Genomic DNA, 13867 nt, shown 5'->3' on the forward strand with positions numbered 1-13867 from the left:
GGAGATATATTAGAGTAAACACAAGTTTGAAACAAGGTGTTTATAACGTACAACGCATTTCTAGACTGCCAAACTGTATCCTAGTCCTAAACCCATCCTGCGTCTTATCCTGTTAACCCCTTCAGTGCCCGCCCCTTTCCCCGCCCTGTGCCGGCCGTTTCATTAGCGGGCGGGGTTTGTGACGAGCTGGTCTCGTCATGGGCACAGCGCAACCGCGGCCCATGACGAGACCAGCTCGTCACGGGCATTGAAGAGGTTAAAGGCACCTCCAATACAATAATTAAGCTTGATAAGTACAGGAATGTCATGGGAGGGAGAAGGGGTTTTATGCGGGTGTATTGTAATTGCCAGGGCCGTTTCTAGGTGTTTTGCCGCCCTAGGCGAGAATTGAAAAATGCCGCCCCCTCCCTTTTACTACCATCACTCTCTCCCCTGTCATCCAGGCTAGAAGAATGAATGCATTAGATATTCCCAAACTCATGTTTTTTGCCACCCTCCCCCTTTTGCCGCCCTAGGCGGCCGCCTAGCCTTGCCTAATGGTAGAAACGGCCCTGGTAATTGCAAGGGTAGAAGGACTAGCATGATGTGCTTTATGAGTTTACAGGCTTGTAAAAATGTCTGTCTTGGGAGGGTGGGCCTTCCTCACGCTGTAAGGACTGAGGCATAGAGGAGGTATGATGGCTCTTGCAAAGCTGGTGCAATGGTAACAATGGTGGTACCTTGCATTAGTTGATTTCTAATCCACAATAATTGTTTTGTTAAACTAGTCTACATTTTCTCTTACAGTGATCTTTGAATACTGCAATTTGTACAATGGTAATTGTGAGCAGTTCTGCTCACCGTCAAAGGAACAAAATCGAGTTCAGTGTTCCTGCACCTCAGGCTATACCCTGGGAGAAAACCAGAAATCATGCATCCCCAATGGTAAGAAGACAGGTTTTAATTTCACATTCTTCTCGCCTTGAGTTTGCCGTGCTTGGAAAAACTTTGGTAAAGTGTATTCAGATCGTCTGGCATCTCACTGGTTTGGCTTTAAAGGTGTTTGAGAACGTTTTCTGTAAAATGGAAATTTTGTTTCAGTTCTGAAAATAGCGAGATATTTAAATGTAAAAGATTTCGAGAATTTGAGAGAAATTCATAATTTATTCTGTCAATCTCTAAACAAACTCGAGTCGTTAATCAGCAGCAGCATTGAAAAACAAGTCTTAAAATATATGTATATGTGGGAAACAGCCTTTACACCGCAACTGTTACAATGCATGCCATTACCCCGCATGCAGTTGCAACGCAAAATGTGTGTAGCAGTGGGTAGAAGGTGTTGAATTTAAGTCCAACACCTTCCCTACTGTTGCACACACTGGAGTTGAACTAGATAATTAAACTATTCCAACTTCCAGCACTCCCCTAACAGCAAGTCAGGGTAAAGGTTTGCGTTTACGTTGCAACGGCATGCGGGGTAATGGCATCCATGGTAGGAATCAGATGGCATGAATGTGATATTTAATATTTATTCAATTTCTCACCAACAGTGCATTTCCACAACAACAGGGACAGTTTACGCGTTTCAGCTTTTGCCTTCCACAGGACCATAGAGTACCCCAGTCTAGTTTAACCATTTAAGGTGCCCTTAACCTTTAACAAACAACTAGATTGCATACTTTTTTTACAGACAGCTGGCAAGTATTATCCACCATTTTCTACAACAATCTTATATGTAAAGTACACAATTCACTATTCTTTTCAATGAAAGTACATATGGATGATAACTCTACCATAATTCATGAAATGGCAGCAATAAATTCTTTTCCAATATGTTGCTCAATTTCCTCAATTTTTCTCTTTCTTGTCCACTTAATCTCGTTTTTTACTTTTTCATTTTTTTGTGCCAGTAAAAACTCTCTTTTCTAATGTTTTCAACAAAAGTCTCAGTAAAGTTGTCCAACTCAAGTGGCGTATAAAAAATACTCATCCATTATCTCAGTACACTAAATATCAAAAATATGCTGCCGCTCTCTACCATAGATTGACCAATTGAAGCATGGGATATGGACTTGCTGCTGCAACCAGAAGGATTTTGATAGTCCAGTGCAGGACATTGCACCTGATACCCTCCTGGGAACGATGGGCGAGAATGAGGGTGTATGAGCGATACATCTGGAGCCCTTGGAGACAATGGGGCTGGATGGAGAGTTGTGTTCCCAGAGCTTGTGACTGTGTGTATTGGTAAGAGTGCATGACGTGGTGTGCGCTCAATTTACATTTGTTTTGCCGTTGTGTGGTGTGGCTCGCCTTGGTGCCTGTGCGTGATGACATGTTGACTGCAAAGATGGGAAATATCATTCAAGTTTCATGATTGCCAGGCCGGGATGCAGTTTGACAATTGATATTGGTTAGTCCATGTTGGACTGGCCAGGGATGCGGTGTGAGCCATCGCCTGCGAGATGGGTGGACATGAATAGACATATGGTTGCGCTATGTTTGTCCGTGGATGGGGGGGAGTTTTGTTCATATTGTTTGTTAAGTTTTAATGTGGTTAACCGGCAGAGGAGAGATGGGTGGGGTGGGTTTATGGGGCATGACACACATTCATTCCGGGAATGGGGACAATTATAGACTGCTGACCTAGAATATCTGGGGTTTGGGCATGATTGTTAAGAGGTACTGGGTGCTCACCTTTCTTAAGCACCACAAGATTGACATTGCGTGTCTGCAGGAAACCCACATGAACAACGCAGGAGCCTCTACTCTTGTTAAGAAATGGAGAGGACAGGTTTACCATTCTTCCTTTTCTGCCTATGCCAGAGGCACATTGGTCTGGCTGGTCCCGGGAGTTCTGTTTTCCCTCACTTACATCAAGGCAGATGTGGGGGGCAGACATGTCCTCATACAGGGCTCCTTGGACGGGCAGAATTTCTTCCTGATTAGCACATATGCACTCAACACTGACGGCCCTGTCCTTTTTTTATAACATGCAAGACCTCCTTACGCAAGAGGCTAATTGGCCATCACTGTGGATAGGTGACTTCAATTGTGCTTTGGACCCCCAGTTCGATAGATAGAACCCCAGATAGACCAGGCATGTAACCCCACATGACAACGGCGCTCCGGGAAGTAATGTCCAACATAGGACTTGTGGACGTGTGATGTAAGAACCAACCAGATCGCATTCTATTCACCTGTCACTCAACCACACACAACACATATAGCAGACTGGATAGCGTTTGCTGGCTGGATTCCCTAGTCTGGATGACCTACAAGTAACGTATCTGGCATGATTCATTTTGGATCACTCTCTGGTCTGTTGCACACTTTCTCTTGGGGATGCACGGCTGGGGGCACGCTGTTGGAGGATGCCTGTTGATATTTTGGAGGAGCCAAAGGGCAAGGAATCTTTATCGCTTACCCTGACAAGTTATTTTGGATCTAATTGGGGCATCGCTGGAAGCACGTCTGTGGAGTGGGAGACATTTAAGGTGGTGATAAGGAGCACATGTATGGGACTGACTTGCGGGGTCTGTAGGCAGTTAGAGGCTGAACTATGTGAAGCAGAGCAGACACTCGCTAGAACCCAGGTGATGCATCCAACTTCTCAGACCTTGCTTTGTAACGAGCATGACAAACGGGGGAGTATCTCTGATATCTGGAAATAACTGGACAAATATACCTTAAAGCAGTATCGACAGCTTTTGCACCATGAGGGGGATAACTCTGGTGCCTACTGGCCTGGATTCTGTGATGGAAACGGTTACCTCAGATCTTGACATGTTTAGTCTCTCCGACTGGGACAAGGGATACTACCAGGGCGGGTATTGTAGAGGTCTTCGGCACACACCTGCAGCACGAATATGCAGTGGATCAGAAAGTCAGGGTTTATGTCAACTCTCCTTTTATAGAGGGGTTGGCTCTTCCCAAGGGGGTATGGGCGGCCGCTGAGGTGCTGGGTGAGCAATTAATGCTTAATATGCTCCCACGGGCTAAGACACTGGGTGAAGATGGGTTCCTGTCTGAATTTTACCAGGCGTTTTCAGACGCATTAATACAGAATCTCCTGGAGGTCTTTACAGAGGCTTCAGAACTTGCCGTTTTACCACCCACAATGTAGTAAGGCGAGATATGCATGCTCCTAAAACTAGGGACGGTCATTCCACTGAACCTACAGCCTACAGACCTCTTACCATGATAAATATGGATGTGAAAATACTTAGTAAGACCCTAGCCATTCGTTTATCGTCACATATGCCACATTTGGTTCATAAAGACCAATGTGGTTTTATCCCAGGAATGAGTACTGGCATGAACCTCCAGCATCTGAAGCAAGTTCTACATGAGGCAAACACAAGGAGAAGATGGATGGAGTGCTGAAACTTTTCAGACAGTCCCCCCCAGTCACAGATTTGGGGTGAATCCATCATTGTTCATTAGTTCATTTCGCCACCCCAGTTCAGACCCAACCATATGCAAATCAGTCTTGACCCTGTTCCTCATGGAAACAGTCAAGTTCGAACTGCCAGGCCAGTTCTTCCTTGGACATGAAACAAGCATTCTTGGACCAGTTTCGGTGTAACACCCCTCATCAGACAGTCTAGCATAAATCCAATGGCAAAGTGTGCAAGGGACCCATGTCTGGGCATACCCTGCCAACTTGGGACTAACAAAGCAAACACAAGGAGATGATGGACGGAGCGCTAAAACATTTCAGACATTCACCCCCAGTCACAGATCTGGGTTGAATCCATCATCATTCTTTAGCTCACTTCGGCATCCCAATCCCAAACCCAACCATATGCAAATCAGTCTTGACCCTGTTCCTCATGAGAACAGTCCAACCCGAATTCTTAAAGCCAGGTCATCTCTGGACCGCAAACAAGAATCCTGAGACTGGTTTCGGGTTACCACCCCTCATCAGCTAGGCTAGCTTGCATCCAGTGGCAAAGTGAGCAAGGGACCCACGTCTGGGCATACCCAACCAACTTAATGCGAATAAAGCAAACACAAGGAGAAAATGGATGGAGCACTGAAACTTTTCAGACCCTCACCCCCAGTCACAGATCTGGGTTGAATCCATCATTGTTCTTTAGCTCACTTTGCCGCACCAGTTAAGACTCAATCATAAGCAAATCAGTCTTGACCCTGTTCTTCATGAGATCAGTCCAGCCCTAGTTCTTAAAGCCAGGTCATGCCTGGACCAGAAACAAGCATCATGGGACCGGTTTCAGGGTAACACCCCTTATCAGCCAGGCAAAGTGAGCAAGGGGCCCACGTCCGGGCATATCCTGACAACTTAGGGCAAACACAAGGAGATGATGGGCAGAGCGCTGAAACTTTTCAGACAATCACCCCCAGTCACAGATCAGGGTTGAATCCATCATCGTTCTTTAGCCTACTTCGCCGTCACAGTTCAGACCCAACCATATGCAAATCGGTCTTGAGACATTTTCTTCATGGGAACAGTGCAGCCCGAACTGTAAAGCCAGGTCTTACCTGGACCAGAAAAAAGCATCATGGGCCCTGTTTCAGGGTAACACCCTTCATCATCCAGGCTATCTTGAATCCAGTGGCAAAGTGAGCAAGGGGCCCACGTCCGGGCATATCCTGCCAACTTAGGGCAAACAAAGCAAACACAAGGAGATGATGGACGGAGGGCTGACATCTTTATCCCTAAAAAGGTTTTTACCTCTTATTATTATTTTCAATGTGTAGTGGAGGTGGATATTTTATCCCCAAACTGTCTTCCTTAAAACATTGGGGGACACCTCCACCCCAGATGTGCATATGCGTGACATTATGTAAATATATGTTTACATCAATGACTAACATGACAATGTACACAGTGTGCCATAAAACTTTCCATTTAATTTTAGCATTTTTCACCTGGTAGTTCAAATCATAGAAAAACCTCTACTTCTAATAGAGCAATTGTTACTTCTTGATTGTGTGTACTTTACAAAGATAAAATGTGTATTAATTCACCATTCATAATGCTGATGACACATACCCTATGAAACCAATTTGTTTTAGGAATATGTTGAATGTAAAAACATAACTAGTGGTTGTGTCCCCTTTAAAATTGTCATTTGTTTTTAATTGGTGGTGGTGAGAGGGAGGGTTTTTCCCTTTAAATTGACACTCTGCACTTTACTTTGTGACCCAGGAGAAGGCGCAAGCCGAAACACGTAGGTTATCTTTTTGTCTGTATGCACCCCTGCACTTTGCTGGTTATGGCCCCGTGATGAATGGAGGCTGACTTAACTCTGAAAAATAAATTAGTTACCTCACACAAAGGATTGTTGGTGCTGTTCTTCTGCTCGCCCTCGAGACGCGTGGAGTATTGGAGGGCAGCGTGCAGGTGTAAAGGAAATATATATATATATATATATTATATATATTACCTACTGGTGGTAGTTAGGACCTAGTTTCCATAGGAAACTCATTTTTTGTTTTCCCAATAACTTTGGCGCCGGTTGACGAATCTGCACAAAATTTTCAAAACGTATGGTCCGCTCCGGTCAGCTTCTATCTGGAAAGTTTCGGGGTGATTCGCCAAGCGTGGGCCGAGGAAAAAGGGGGTCCCAAAACATGTTTTCCCCATGTTATTTTCCATAGGAAACGTTAGACACGGCTACAGCCCGAAATGCTGAACGGAATTACACGAAATTTGGCAAAAAGGTAGCCCTTGGTTCAGAAAGAACCCTTTTTGTTAAATGGTGTAAATCCGTTCAGTAGTTCCTGAGAAATTCAAAAGAAAGTTGTCAAAAAATGCATTTCCCATACGAAACTTTAGACACGGCTACAGCTGGAACTGCTGAACAGAATTACACCAAAATTGGCAAAAAGGTAGTGCTTGCTTCAGAAAGCATCCTTTCTTTAAATGGTGTAAATCCATTCAGTAGTTTTTGAGATATTAAAGGAAAAAAACCTTTATATATGTGGGCGGAGCTTAGTTTCCATAGGAAACTCATTTGTTGTTTTCCCAATAACTTTGGCGCCAGTTGACGAATATTTGCGAAATTTTCAAAACTTATGGCCCGCTCCGGTCAGCTCCTATGCTGAAAGTTTTGGGGTGATTCGCCAAGCGGGGGGCGATAAAAAAGGGGGATCTGAAAACGTGTTTTCTCCATGTTATTTTCTATAGGAAACTTTAGACACGGCTGCAGCCCGAACTGCTGAACGGAATTACACCAAATTTGGCAATTTGGCCGCTTTGATATTTGATCGCGATCACTTTCGCGGGCGCACGGCCGCTTGGCATACCCAATAGGTCTCGCTTTTGGGACCTTATAAGTATTTAGTTATGCAACTGTTGCATGGCTAAACACTTATAAGGTCCCAAAGGCGAGACCTATTGGCTATGCAAATGCTTGTTTTAAATGGTGTAAATCCATTCAGTAGTTTTTAAGATATTAAAGGAAAAAACCTTTATATATGTGGGCGGAGCCTAACCCCGAGCACAAGCTTGGATCTAATTGTCTGCCAAAGGTTCTAACCAAGAACTGTTGGCAGCCATCTTGTGCCTCGCATCGAAAGAAAATACATCCAGTCTCCCCACAAAGAGCCACGTTTTTGGCTTATTTAATAGGCGGTGCTACACCACGTTAGGCAAATAGGTAGCTTTGGTTCAGAAAGAGCCCCTTTTAGGTCTCACCTGACCCAGCGCATGCGCTGGTCTGGCGAGACTTATTGAGAGGGCTCCAAAAAGTGCTACCAGGCCAGCCTAGAGCTACAGTGCATGTGCGCAGGCACGCGCGCTGCGCTTTACCGCGATTACTTTCACTTTGCATAGCCAATAGGTCTCGCTTTTGGGACCTTATAAGTATTTAGTTATGCAACTGTTGCATGGCTAAACACTTATAAGGTCCCAAATGCGAGACCTATTGGCTATGCCAATGCTTGTTGTTAAATGGTGTAAATCCGTTCAGTAGTTCCTGAGAAATAAAAAAAAAAGTGGTCGAAAAATGCATTTCCCATAGGAAACTTTACACACGGCTACAGCTGGAACTACTGAACGGAATTACACCAAATTTGGCAAAAAAGGTGGTGCTTGCTTCAGAAAGCCTTCTATTTTATTAAATGGTGTAAACCCGTTCAGTAGTTTTTGAGATACTAAAGGAAAAAATCCTTTATATATGTGGGCAGAGCCTAGTTTCCATAGGAAACTCATTTTTTGTTTTCCCAATAACTTTGGCACCGGTTGACGAATCTTCGTGAAATTTTCAAAACGAATGGCCCGCTCCGGTCAGCTCCTATCGTGAAAGTTCCGGGGAGATTCGCTAAGCAGGGGCCGAGAAAAAAGGGGACTCCACTCTAAAATACTGTACTCCACTCTACGCAGCTATCTCTACACCACTCCACACTACTTTACTCCACTCTATTATATGACACACTACTCCACTCTACTCCACTCCACTCCACTCCACTCAAGTGTATAACTCTCAATGGCACGCCACTCCACTCTATGACACGCCAATCCACGACATACATATATATACTCATACAGCCAATCAGACACCCATACTATCATTGATACCTCTACTCAGAGACCCAGAGAACCACTCACACACCCACTCACAAACCCACACAGGCACTCACACACCCATTCACACAACTACTTACACACCCACACAACCACTCAGCAACCCAGAAAACCACTCACATACACACTCAGACACCCATATAGCCACTCACACACCCAGTCAGAGACCCAGGAACCACTCCCACACCCACTTAAAGCCCTACAGAACCACTAATACATCCACTCACACAGGCACTCACACATTGACTCAGATGCTCACACACCCACATATACACTCATACAGCTAGTGACACACTCACTCACAGACCCACACAGTCACTTGCACACCCAGGGGCCCACGTGTTGGCTGCCTTTGGGGGTTAGACTTGGGGCCTGGGTTTAGGCCAGGTCTAGTGGCTAACTCCCCACTGTGCACAGTGTGGCATTTGTTACATCCAGGGGGGTGGGCATAGGGCCTGGCGGCAAGCCTGGCCTTTTGGCCAACATCCCCCTACCCATGGCCAAAGGCCATGCACAGCGTTGGATTGGCTGCATATGGGGGGGGGGAGGGTTGGCCACAGGCCCTATGGCCAACTCCCAGCCACGATAGTTGGATTAACATATGGTAATTAAATATTACTTTAAAAAAAACAGAAAGTTACTGAAAAGACCAAAGGTCACATCGATGTTCTAGTTAGGAGATAGTATTAGAAATTTGCAGAAAACAAAACAAAGGTTACATGGATGTTATAGTTGGAAAATAGAATTTAAAAAACCTTAAAGGGACGTTATAGTTAGGTCCTGATTTTACATACATAAAGCCATAGAAATTCAGCAGGTATAGTTACAGTTATCTCAAAAACTATAACTTGTGCCCTAAGGTAACTATAACTCGTGCCCTCGCGATGCGCTGCTAATTACCCCATATATTACATCAGTCATGAGATCTTCTGTGACATCATTGATAATATCACTGCAACATTTGCAATAAAATTATTGATGAGAAAACTGTACACGGCGGGACACGAGTTATAGTTTCTTGACATAACTATAACTGCTGAATCTCTATGTCTCTATGGTTTTATGTCTGTGTATATTACCTACTGGCGGTCGCCAGTAGGTAGTTATAGTTAGGACCCTGTTTCCATAGGAAATCCGCAACATTCTATTTTGAATAACTTTGGCGCCGGTCGACGAATCCTCGCAAATTTCTCAAAATAGGTGGGGCGCTACGCTCCGCTCCTACCCTGAAAGTCTCGGGGGGATTCGTCAAGCGGGGGCTGAGATAAAAGGGGGGTCCCAAAACGCGTTTTTCCCATGCATTTTTCCATAGGACCTTTAGACAGGGCTACAGCCCGAACAGCTGAACAGAATTACTAGAAATTTGGCAGAGAGGTAGTCCTCAGGTCAAGGAAGTGCCTTTTGTAGGTTTGGTGTAAATCTGTTCAGTAGATTCTGAGAAAATAGCTTTTAAATCAATATATATATCTGAGCCAGCTTACGGTACGCTTACGGTACGCTTACCGTACGCGTACGGTGGCGTGCGCGAGCGCGATTCTGATTGGCTCTTAGATCTTAGTAAACATTCGAATCGGCCGAAACCAGGAAGCGGCGGCCGCCATTTCGTGTGTTTCACTCAGAAAAAAAAGAGTGATAACAAGAAAAGGGGGCAAGGAGGAGAGTTACAGACCCCCTTACATTTGTGAGGGGGTCAAAGAAGGACAGAAAAGTACAAAGAAAACATTTATTGATTTTAAAAAAAATCACGGGGTACGCGTACGGTAAGCGTACGGTAACAAAAAAAAAAATAAAAGAAATGAAATTCAGATTTAAGTGTTTAGTTATTAGGGGGCTCTAAAAAGAGCCGTTGTGTTTATAAAGTTATTTTTTAGTGGTACCTACAAGTAAGTACCGATGCAGAGTCTAAGGTTCAAGAGGAAGACTCTGTTTCCTTCATCATTGAAGTGCACACCATCTCCTCTATAAATGTCTTGCATGTCGTAACGCAAGTTGTTGTGGTAAATGGAACCCATACCATAGTCACGGAGGAAAGCAGAAACAGATTTGTTGACGTGCTTTCTTGCTTTGTCAATCTGCGGACAGAAATGATTGGACCAGTTCCATTTTTGCCTTTGGCATATGTTGGAAAACACAAAGGCAGTTTTAGGGAAAAGTGAAAACAGTTGTGCAAAGGTGTCCTTCATAAGCATTTCCAGACCTACCCCAGTCAAAGTGCCTAGGTCATTGCCACCACAGTGCACTATTATGAGGTCAGGGTGTTGGATTTGCATGAAGGATTTCACCAATGGCATCAATTGGTGCCACTTTAACCCTCTCTGACCAATCCATTTAATGTCTACATTTGGCAAAGCAAGGTCTCTCACCATACCTGTTTTCTCTGCATACTTTTCACTCCAGAAGACATAGCTGTGCCCTACAATCCACACTGTGAACATCTTCAAAGGAGATCTGGATGCACTCAGGAGGTGTAATTCAGTAGAATGGTAAAAAGAAATGAAAGACAGTTTGGAAATGGAGGCATACATATTTTTTTATAAAAAAAAAGAACTGATTGGCTGTTTCATACCATTCTACACTAAAAACTAGGCTGTATGTGTAAATTTATAGAAGCATGTTTTGTATTGGTACAGAAAAATGTGTTACCAAAGAACAGTACTATGGATTTGCTGTAAGGTTTGAAAAGTCAAGCACTCTTGCTCTGTGGAATTGAAACATTGTTTGGCGAACTTCTGACCTAACTCCACACAGCAGTGTTCCATGAGCTGTTGCTATGGTAGCAGGCAGAAGTCAAGTTGGGGGAAGGGTACTAGGCAGAAGTCAAGTTGGGGGAAGGGTACTTTTGGAAAAGGGTTGGTTTTCAACCAATAGAAATGTGTGATTACATTTGAAAAAAAGGGGGAAGCACTGAGATTTGAAACTTACATGTATATGTGTGGAAAAATAGAGGGAAACTTTGCCATTATCTGGTTCTGCTGAGAGGAGAGAGGTGTAGAGAACAGAGATCCTGGCTCTGATAATCTGCTGTTTGAGTGCCACATTTCTTTCACAACTAACTAATTTTAAAGGTGAGGTTAGAGTTTGAGAGGAGATGTATATGGTAAATTAAGAAATGAATAATAGAAATGTAATTCTTTTTGTTGAAGTTGCGTTTATTATTTTCTGTTTTGGGAGAAATTTAAATGTGAGGAACAAGTAAAATAATATGGACTATGTTTTCACGATAAATTAAGGTGTATTGGTAAAAATAAGGAATACTTTAAGGGTTTGAGGTTGGACTCAGTAATGCAAATACATTCAGCATCACTAAGGCTGGTTGCCCTTGGTGGAATGTAGGCAGTCACCCAGGTTACACATGTTGGGAAATATAGGCAGAGATTTATTGTGTACAACTCTGGTAATTTTATATTTGCATTAGTAGGAAAAAGGGGGAGCGATTTTTTGGTGCAGAAGCAGACTCTTAGCACACACCCAGCTCCTTTCCATGTATAATCATGCACAGTATTTACAAGCGAGTGGGGTTTGAGGTTTCAGTCTGTAATGCAAATACATTCAGCATCACTAAGGCTGGTTGCCCTTGCTGGAGTGTAGGCAGTCACCCAGGATACACATGGTGGTGGTCTGAAAAAGCAGTTTGGACATGGGCTTTTAAAAAAATCTGAAAAGTGGATTCATAATGTGTCAGTCTGTAAAAGTGATTATCACTTGCCAAAAAAAAAGAGCAGTAAGTGTGCATTCAAATTGGCAAAGAAATTTCGTTTTGTGACTAATGTGAAAACATGACTCTGTGTGCAAATAGGAATTACAGGCAGAGATTTATTGCGTTTTGCTCTGGTGATTTCACAGTTGCATTAGTAGGAAAAAGGGGGAGCGATTTTTTGGTGCAGAAGCTGACTCTTAGCACACACCCAGCTCCTTTCCATGTATAATCATGCACAGTATTTACAAGCGAGTGGGGTTTGAGGTTTCAGTCTGTAATGCAAATACATTCAGCATCACTAAGGCTGGTTGCCCTTGCTGGAGTGTAGGCAGTCACCCAGGATACACATGGTGGTGGTCTGAAAAAGCAGTTTGGACATGGGCTTTTTAAAAAATCTGAAAAGTGGATTCATAATGTGTCAGTCTGTAAAAGTGATTATCACTTGCCAAAAAACAAAGAGCAGTAAGTGAACATTCAAATTGGCAAAGAAATTTCGTTTTGTGACTAATGTGAAAACATGACTCTGTGTGCAAATAGGAATTACAGGCAGAGATTTATTGCGTTTTGCTCTGGTGATTTCACAGTTGCATTAGTAGGAAAAAGGGGGAGCGATTTTTTGGTGCAGAAGCAGACTCTTAGCACACACCCAGCTCCTTTCCATGTATAATCATGCACAGTATTTACAAGCGAGTGGGGTTTGAGGTTTCAGTCTGTAATGCAAATACATTCAGCATCACTAAGGCTGGTTGCCCTTGCTGGAGTGTAGGCAGTCACCCAGGATACACATGGTGGTGGTCTGAAAAAGCAGTTTGGACATGGGCTTTTTTAAAAATCTGAAAAGTGGATTCATAATGTGTCAGTCTGGAAAAGTGATTATCACTGGCCAAAAAAAAAGAGCAGTAAGTGTGCATTCAAATTGGCAAAGAAATTTCGTTTTGTGACTAATGTGAAAACATGACTCTGTGTGCAAATAGGAATTACAGGCAGAGATTTATTGCGTTTTGCTCTGGTGATTTCACAGTTGCATTAGTAGGAAAAAGGGGGAGCGATTTTTTGGTGCAGAAGCAGACTCTTAGCACACACCCAGCTCCTTTCCATGTATAATCATGCACAGTATTTACAAGCGAGTGGGGTTTGAGGTTTCAGTCTGTAATGCAAATACATTCAGCATCACTAAGGCTGGTTGCCCTTGCTGGAGTGTAGGCAGTCACCCAGGATACGCATGGTGGTGGTCTGAAAAAGCAGTCTGGACATGGGCTTTTTAAAAAATCTGAAAAGTGGATTCATAATGTGTCAGTCTGTAAAAGTGATTATCACTTGCCAAAAAAAAAGAGCAGTAAGTGTGCATTCAAATTGGCAAAGAAATTTCGTTTTGTGACTAATGTGAAAACATGACTCTGTGTGCAAATAGGAATTACAGGCAGAGATTTATTGCGTTTTTCTCTGGTGATTTCACAGTTGCATTAGTAGGAAAAAGGGGGAGCGATTTTTTGGTGCAGAAGCAGACTCTTAGCACACACCCAGCTCCTTTCCATGTATAATCATGCACAGTATTTACAAGCGAGTGGGGTTTGAGGTTTCAGTCTGTAATGCAAATACATTCAGCATCACTAAGGCTGGTTGCCCTTGCTGGAGTGTAG

The 13867-nt window shown here is 43.5% G+C and overlaps 1 protein-coding gene across 1 annotated transcript in view; it reads left to right on the forward strand.

Annotated features, from left to right (window-relative positions):
- The window catches only part of LOC146805146 (coagulation factor X-like), a 466750-nt gene that overhangs the window by 276567 nt on the left and 176316 nt on the right, over positions 1-13867 (forward strand). The window contains exon 5 of the mRNA XM_085622321.1: positions 787-924. Coding sequence (XP_085478447.1) covers positions 787-924 — 138 coding nt within the window. The remainder of the gene's footprint in view (positions 1-786; positions 925-13867) is intronic.

The sequence above is a fragment of the Triturus cristatus genome, chromosome 8, assembly GCF_964204655.1.
Source record: "Triturus cristatus chromosome 8, aTriCri1.1, whole genome shotgun sequence".
NCBI lineage: Eukaryota > Metazoa > Chordata > Amphibia > Caudata > Salamandridae > Triturus > Triturus cristatus.